General features: G+C 36.8%; 1 protein-coding gene across 1 annotated transcript; it reads right to left on the bottom strand.

Moving 5' to 3' along the window:
• Positions 1-7,667: 7,667 nt before the first annotated feature.
• Positions 7,668-8,956, bottom strand: LOC145139982 (uncharacterized). The gene is made up of 2 exons (XM_079073617.1): positions 8,494-8,956; positions 7,668-8,356 (listed from the first exon to the last, which is right to left on the bottom strand). Exons 1-2 carry the CDS (start codon positions 8,954-8,956, stop codon positions 7,668-7,670), a joined length of 1,152 nt encoding a protein of 383 aa, XP_078929743.1.
• Between the last annotated feature and the right edge of the window lie 234 nt (positions 8,957-9,190).

The following is a 9,190-nucleotide window of genomic DNA, read 5'->3' as shown; positions in this document are numbered from 1 at the left end:
ATGTTGTTATGCAAATGAGAAGGTGGAGATCATATGAAGGGTAAGTTAGTTATTTCATTTGGATTGGGGACCAAAAAACTTCAAAAAAGAACTAAATTTGCAAAGATAAAACCTTTTCAGACTACACCAAATTTATAACATGATTTCATTGGATTGGATTATATTGATATTGCGAATGTTTTGGATATTGCTTTCATGGTCTGTTGAATTTAATGGCATTGAATCTAATTAATAATATGCTTAACGGTCATGTATGTTTATAGGGAAGAGCCTTTATTTTACGTTGATTCAACATGTGTTGTAGCTACTCTTGGTTAGTATCGTTTTCTTATGTCGTTATATATCTTGTTTTGGGTATTTTAGGAGCTAGGTTGTTGGGTTTCTTTTGTTCTTTTCCTTATGTATTCTTGTACACAACGTAAATAGGAACAACGTAATTGAAAGGTCAATGCTCATAAATAAAAGTCGGCCAAAAATGACAAAATTTTAAAGGGAAAATACCGCTATAGGCATAAAATGGGGGGTAAATTCAAAAATTTAGATATGAAAAATTAAAATTCCGGAGATAGACATGCGTTCTGCGGAGGACCCTCTGCGGACCTCCGCGGAACCATGAATTCTCCGCGGAGAGGGGTAGTTTTGTAATTTCACCCTCATCTTTTTGACCAAAATGATTCCTCCTCTTTGGTCCCCCCCACTGGTCCCCGATTCCGCTTTGGCAAAAACGTTTCTCCGCATCGACTGTTGATATTGAGGATTCCGACGACGACTTCAAATCCGGCGACAACGACATCAGACGACATCATTTGCCGGCGATTGGAGTATATTCGACTTAAAATCGGGCACCGATGGAGGGCAATTTCCCCGATATTTTAGCCGATGGATTCGGCTCCAGGGTATTTCTCACATTCCTCTCTTTTGATTAATGTCGTATACGATTCAATTGTTACGAAAACCCAATTGATTACATGGAAATATATATACAAATTTAGATTTGGGATGTAAAGATTCACAGGTTCGATTTTGGGGAAGATCCATTCCGCGGAGATATACGTCATTCCGCAGAGGATTCTCCGCGGAGTGATGTATTCCCTCCGTGAAATGATCTAAGTCACCAAAATTGGGTCTCCGCGGAGGGTAGAGGTCACTCCGCAGAGGGTTCTCCGCGGAATGACCTCTAGCCTCCGCGGAATGACCTGAAAATGCTTATTCCCCAAAAAAAAATTATGCCCTTTTATATCCCTTTATATATATATGAGGTATTTAGTTATATATAAAAAGTATGTTGCTATTTATTTTCAATTACTAACGTTTTATATAAAGTTAAATGTTATGTTTTGTAGCACGATGATCTCAATCAAAAATCGGATTTAACTTTAAAATGTGTGGTGGGTACTATTATTAAAGACTATTTTCCGCGCCTAACACAATCACAACGACTATTATTCGAAGCTTCGCCGTTTGGAATATTCTTAGGAATGCATATCCCACATGGTGATCCCTTACTTGTGCATTTGATGATGTTGCACGAAGTAAGGTCTCAACAAGTATTTGAAATGGGGAGGTTTCTTTTTGATATACAGGGGATGCAGTTGGATTTTGGTGAAACTGAATATATTCTCATTTGTGGTTTAAAAGTTGGTCCTTATGTGGATTTACTCTATGACGAAAAAGGCCGGTGAAATTCAAATATTCGTGTTCGGTTGTTCCCAGACATTTCTGATGCACGTTTGCGGCTGAAAGATTTAGAAGACTACATTATGTCTCCGAATTATTTGTCACTTCAGGATGAAGATGCTGTAATGCTTATCCAGCTTGTTTTTATGTTGAAAGATCTCCACGGACGGGACGCTAAAACGGGCATTCTCGCGGCAGTATACAAGCTTGCTCATAATATAGATGATTGGAACAGGTATTACATTTAAAGATTGTGTATATATACAATAATAGTAATTATAAAAAATAAATTGAAAATTACAGGTTTGCATGGGGTACATATTTCTGGACCTATACTTCGCGGTTGATGCGTGAAATGTTTAAGAAAATAGAAGAATTTAGACTATTTAGACAGGCCAATCCCGAATCCAAGAAAGTACACAAGTATACTGTTCCCGATTTTATGCTTCCGTTTAAGGTTAGTTTCTAATGCATTTAAATAGTTATCATAGTTCCCTTTTATGCTTACATTTTTTTACATAGATATGGATTTTGGAGACGTTCCCCGAGGCAACCCAGTTTTATATACACACGCCGACAGAATTGCCACGGATGAGGTCGTGGAGAAGTAAAACATCGTTAACTTGGGTTCAATGTCGTCGAATAATCAACGTGTCTTTGGTATGCTTTTAATATTAAGGATTATATATATTTACAAATTCCAATGTTTTTCATGTTAAACTAACAATCTGATTTTTGCAGCCTAACAACCAACCTAATTTTGTCGTGGCAAACCTGACGGAGCTGATGTTGTCGTTTTATGTTCGCTACGTGAACTGGACTCTTAACCATGAAGAGTCTCCCCCACGGCAACATACTCCGGTCCAAAATAGTCCAGAGTCTCCCCCACCGCAACATAGTCTGGTCCGAAATAGTCCACCTGTTGTTGCCTCGCCTCCTCGAAGAAAGAAGTACAAGTCGGAAACATCTTCGACTGAATCTGGCACAAATGCTTCTTCCTCGAAACATGTTGATATAGAAAGAACTTATATGTCAACTGACACATCAACAAGGTTGGTAAAGAAGAAGAAGACGAGCACAAAGGTATTAGTGAAGCGTCTACTAGGCGTTGTGGCTGACTTATCTTCTAAAGTAGATCGTGTATTAAAGAAAAAAAGATGAGCCAAACACAGGGTTTGGAGACGAGGAGGAGGAGGAGGAGGTGATAAATGAAGAGGAGGAAGAAACATATTACCATGGTACACAGTTAAAATATGATGATTTAGGTAGTCATGGTTTGGAGAGGGAACTTGGGCGTACACCTACGCATGTTGAGCCGTCACTGGACGCGAGTGAACATCACACAAAAACAATGACTCCTATTGGTAGGCCACAACGAAAGAGGGGTGTTCCTTGGTATCAGCGAACTCCGTTCACAATGGTACAAAACTCATATTTTAAATTTGGTATATTTATAAAATATAACATTATTGATAATTATTTAACATGTTAATTTTTTAGATGCAATCCACACCAAAAGTGAAGAAAATCACCAAAACAAGGGAAAAAAAGCAGTGGAGAGTCCTGAAAAAGCAAATGAAGACATTGTGAATGGAGAGAGTAATGATGTTTCAAATTAGCTCTTGTTGGACAGGTTCATGCTGCTAGTATGCTGAGTTTTTGGAAAGAATGGAGTATGATCTCTTCCAACCTCAACACAAAACATAGGCTGCATATACTCCCACTGGATGTGGAGTTTTGGTCGAGGTTACTTGCAATTACTGACTCTGGGTGGTTACTTTCTTCGGTAACATTCGTTAAATTTAAATTTTAACTACTTTTTTAGACGATAATTTATATAAATAATTGTAACATTTTTATCTTAAAATGTACAACATATTGCGATATGGATTGCCCTGCTCATGGAAAGACGGCCGACGAACGCAAGGTGGACGATATATCCTCAAGAAATCAATTTGCAACTCAGCAAATCATTTCTTTTTAGGCATATAGCAAATGGTGTTGGAAGCCGTCCTAAATGGAAGGATGTGGATATGGTTAGTTAATTTTAATAATGATTTATTTATATATTAAATATTACTCAATTTACGACTATTTAATTTATTTATTGTTTGGAGGTTCTATTCCCCATAAATGTTGTTGCTACCCATTGGTTTATGGCGGTGCTACATTTAGATACCTGAAAAGTAGATATTTATGATTCGGCACGATCCATGAATTTCTTCTCAAAGTACCTTACTGGTGGAGAATTCTAAAGTTTTGGAGATAGTATTATCTCAGAGTTAGATGTCATTGAGTACTGGAACGATTTCCCCGTTTGACACAAAGACAAAGCAATTGGGGAGTTTATTGATTTTGTAGACACGCCACAACAGGAATATACTCTTGCTAGATGGGATTGTGGAGTATTCGTATGCATGTTTATGGAAATGATTGTTTCGGGGGTACCAGTGAAGATTGATAAGCCACGTAGAGATGCAGGATTTCTCTACAGAAAAATAGGATGACAAATATTATTTGGGATACTATATAACTTGATTTTGAGAACTTTGTGTATATATTAATATGAAATACTTGTTTTTAGTAATTTTGTTTAATACAAATATGTGTTTTTTTTTGTTATACATTCAAACAAAATAAACATTACAAATAACATAAAAACATTACAAATATAATAAACATAAAGGCATTACAGATATCATAAACATAAACATTACGACTAACAAACATTACAAATATCATAAACATAAACATAAAAACATTACAAATATCATAAACATAACCATTACGACTAACAAACATTACATAAAACATTAGAAATATGGAAACAGTTGTCTACATGAAAAAAGATTTATTTTTAACTAGATTCCAAACGTCCGTATACTCAAAATCAGTTCCATCAAACTCGCACAGGTAATATCCGTTCACGTCTTCAAGAAGTTCTTAATCGTCTGCATCAGAGCGTCGCTTTTTCTCATAGTTGTAGAATCGATTGAACCATGTTACTTTAGTCTTTAAATCCATCCATTTACTAACAACATCGGGTTTTAGTCGTTGGTGTCCTTGTCCCACCTCATAGTTGAACAAAGCTATTAGGCGGGACCATTCATCACCAACAAGGCAATTAAGGAGAGCCATTACTGGTAGACCCTCGTAAACGGTAATCCAGCATCGTGTTAGGACCAACACCTCTGATGTTGTCCATGAAGATGAACCATTTGTTAGAGCTGACACATTGGATGGATTTGCTGCATTCGAAGAAGTTGGTACATTGGACGTTATTTTGTGAAATGATCCCTATTGTCAATTAAAGATGTGAATTTCATATAGATAGAAGGTTTACTATATATAAAAAGATAGGTTATACGGACTGACAAGTCAGTTATGCGGACTGACAAGTCAGTTATGCGGACTGTCAAGTCAGTTATGCGGACTGACAAATCAGTTATGCGTGGAGGATAATATCAATGGCCAGTATCGCGAACTGACAAGGTTTACTATATATAAAAAGATAGGTTACGTGGACTGACAAATCAGTTACGCGTACTGACAAGTTATTTACGCGGACTGACAAGTCAGTTCTGCGGAATAATGTATACTGATTCCTTTTAAATTGGACAAGCATTTTCATTTTTACAAGGTTTCAAAAGTTGTGAAAATGAATTTAGTCAATCAGGTATTAAGAAAAGGTTTCTCCAACCTACCGAGTTTTTTCCATAATCTGCAAAGAACCAATCCTAACACCTTCACGTACATTACGAAATATCAGTACAATCGTTTCAAAATTTGTTTTGTGGCATTGGGATGCGTGGTATGTAATCCCTTACAGTAAATATTTACTTATTTGAAGTTGTTATATGGCTAATATTCTTATCTTCACATGCAGATTCGTACGTTTCTCACGTCTATGATACCAATCATATTCGTTGGTCAAGTACCTCTAATTGGGACGTACGTAACATCCATGTACATTGCGGTTGCTTTAGATGGAAATCATGAACCCCTTCTCATAGCATTTTCTTTGGGAACCATAAACTGTGACGATTCATGGTTATGGTTCATGAGGAGGCTTAAAGAATGTTTAGGTGACAATACGGAAGTTGGTTTCATAAGCCATATGTCTGATTCCATAGACTTTGCAGTTCAAAGAGTCTACCTTGATTCATATCATGGCTATTGTTGTAAACATATAGCTAAGAAAATACGCGCTTCCACCGGAAGCAATACAGTTGTAGAGCAATTGTTCTGGAAGACTTGTAAAGCGTATAATACGTCTGATTTTTATGCGTTTTAACAACTTACAACATGAGGTGAATGGGAATGATCTTGATTGGCTTGACAATATTCCCATTGCAAAATGGGTACGGGATTTTTTCCCTAAAGTACGTTTTAATGTTAAATTCATTGACATTCCCGATGTTGTCAAGTGGATATGAACAAACAGGCATGAGTTTCCAATAAAAACAATCATTGAAATGGTTCATGACTTGATGCAAGCAGTGTATGTTCAACGTGCTGCATTCGGAGGTAATTATAAGTTATGACATCACTTAAATGTTCAAATGATATGTTATTATACATTATGACATCATAATTTTTGTTTTATCATTCAGTTCATTTCACTGGGGATTTTCATGGTATTCTAACCCCTTATGCACTAAAGGTGCTTCATAAAAGATTTATCCACTCCGATGGTTGTAGGATTAGGCATATTGTTGGCGACACATATGAAGTGAGTAAATATTTAACCACCGAAACTGTGCAATTAGACCGTGGTATTTGTAGTTGCGGTAAATGGAAAAAATGCGGTATACCTTGTGAGCATGCTATAGCTTCACTACAAAGGCTTGAAATTGTAGAAATCCAGCAAATGGTAAATTTAAAGTTAACTATCGCGGTGTATCGAAATGGTTTTCAAACTGAGACTGTCAATCCTATTCCAACCGTTAGGCATTGGGAAATACCAGTTGAAAGTGTTGTCGTCTTACCTCCACGACAATTGACTTGAACTGAAATGTACGGATCACAACGAATATTAGTTTGTATTCAGTTCTATGTTAACCTTACTTTTGGTCCGTTGGCGTTGTTTAGTTTTTAATAAATAATGTTTACCTTTTAATAAATAATTGTATTCCCATAATTGTAATGTAAGGATGACAACGACTTGACACACAGCTATGCGGATTGGCAAACAGCTTTGCGGACTGGCAAACAGCTATGTGGACTGACAAACAGCTCTGCGGACTGACAAACACCTCTCTGCGGAGTTGAATGGTCTATATATTGTCATGGATGATCGTTGAATTTTTGGTAAAGAGTTACAAATTATTTTGAAATTTAATATGAGTTCATCTTCAAATTTGTATATTTGCTCGTGCAACGAACTTGATTATTTCTATTGTGATCCAATCGACCCTTTTCTTGCCCCATCACCAAACATAAGAGAGTCGTATATGTCTGATGATACTTTGCAACAATTACAATGGGCTGAAGAACAACAAAGACAAGATAAAGAGTCATCTCGGGCTCTCACTGAACGTTGTGACCTCATTGCGGCAGAGTGCAAAGAGGTTGAGGAAAGGATGCAGATTGATAAAAAAATCAAAGACCACGAGGAATAGATAAAAAAAGACTAAGAAGAATATCAAACTGACTGAAAAATGGCTTGCTGAGAAGGATGCAGAAATGATAGATCTTGGGCGGCAAAAGGACCGTTTTGAAGATAAAATAAGAATTAGGGGCGACTATATAACAATGGAGAAAGAAAAGTATCCTTTGCAATTCCCTTAAGTTAATTGCTATTGTTGTACGTTTATTATGTGTTTTTGTTTTGTTCTATGTATTATCGTCGAGTTTTAGTTATTATTCTACTAGTAATGATGCACTAATATGATCATAATATTACCCATAATCTTTAAACTAACCATACCATTTCAAAGTACACAATCAACGTCTTCCAAAACATGACATAATTAATTATAAATACAACATCAATCATTCAAATCAAATGTTGAACAATAGTCTTCTCTTTGCGTTCCTTGTGTCATGCGCGTCTCTTGTGTCTCGTCCGTCTCTAGCATCTCGTGAGTCCCTTGTGTCCCTTGCATCCCTTTCCCTTTCCTTTTTGTGTTACTACCTGATGTCGAGTTACTTTTTCTAGCCTTATTTTGCTTCATTGGGACCAATGTCGGACAAATCGCTGCATTATATGTTGTACTATCACATCTACTACACCTTCTTAGTGTAGGTTCCTCACCTTGTGACGGTATACGATTTCTGTTTTTCGGTCTACCAGCTTGACGTGTATCCATTATCGGGGGTTTAACAACCATCATCTCAACAGGAATCTCCCAATCACATGGTTCAGGAAGGAGGTAAACCGCCTCCTGATACGTACTTCGGTACGTTTCCATTTTGTAAGCATCTATAGCCAGATGTCCAAAGTTAGTTTTTTTCAAGTGCTTTAAGACCATTATGACATTACCACAAGTCAACCCAGTTCCTTCCTTATATTTGCATGTACAAGTCTCTTGCCTCAGATCAACTATGCCACCATGTTTGAAATCATGCACTTGATATATTGCATCTGAAACACCAGAAACGGACCATCCTGTCGTACGCTCTTCATTTTTTCTAACTACTTTTTCAGCCCACTCCGTTAGTATTGTTGAACGTTGCCCTGTAAAGAACATATATATAATGAACTTATTATTCGACATAATTAAACTTTCATACCTCCATCGATGCGACGCATGTTACGTCATTCCTGTGAAAGACGACGGAAGAACTCAAGAAGGGGTACTATAGGCATCTTACTTGCATCTATAGATAAAGCATTCATGGACTCTGCATTGTTCGAGGTCATGTAATCGTACCGTTTCGACGGGGAATATGCTCTAGTCCATTTAGCATGTGGAATTTCACTTAGATACGCCGCTACTTGCGGCCTAGTAGTACTAAATATATACCAAAAATCTTCAAAAACATTTCTTTTGTAAGCTCTCACAAGCCTCCAAAACAACACTTTTGTTTTATCATTTTTCCCAAACCTATGTACTATGTTTCCTAGTAGATGAAAAGCACATACGCCATGATGAGCATGTGGGAAAACATTTTCAATACTAACCTGAATTGCATCGGCCCTATCAGTTACAAACGTCAAATCTTGACAATCACCAACGCATTCATACAACTTTTCAAGAAACCATGTCCAAGTAAGACCACTCTCTTTTTTGCATATTATGTGCACAAGGGGCACTATCTGGTTGTTCCCATCCATAGCGACCGCATGCAATATGGTTCCCTTAAAATCACCCTTCAAATGAACACTATCCATAATTATAACTTTACGACAAAAACGTTTGAACGCTCGTATGTGCAATATATGAAAATGGAACACATAAACACTATAAATTTTTTTTACAATTAATTATATATTAAATAACAAGTTTTTTGTATTTACCGTGCTCCCAATGGCATAAAAACAACACTCGAAACAATCTTCTGAATCTAT

This window comes from Lactuca virosa, chromosome 9 (genome assembly GCF_052849685.1).
Source record: "Lactuca virosa cultivar CGN04683 chromosome 9, Lactuca_virosa_CGN04683_v6, whole genome shotgun sequence".
Lineage (NCBI taxonomy): Eukaryota > Viridiplantae > Streptophyta > Magnoliopsida > Asterales > Asteraceae > Lactuca > Lactuca virosa.
This window is presented reverse-complemented; position numbering and strand designations above follow the sequence as displayed.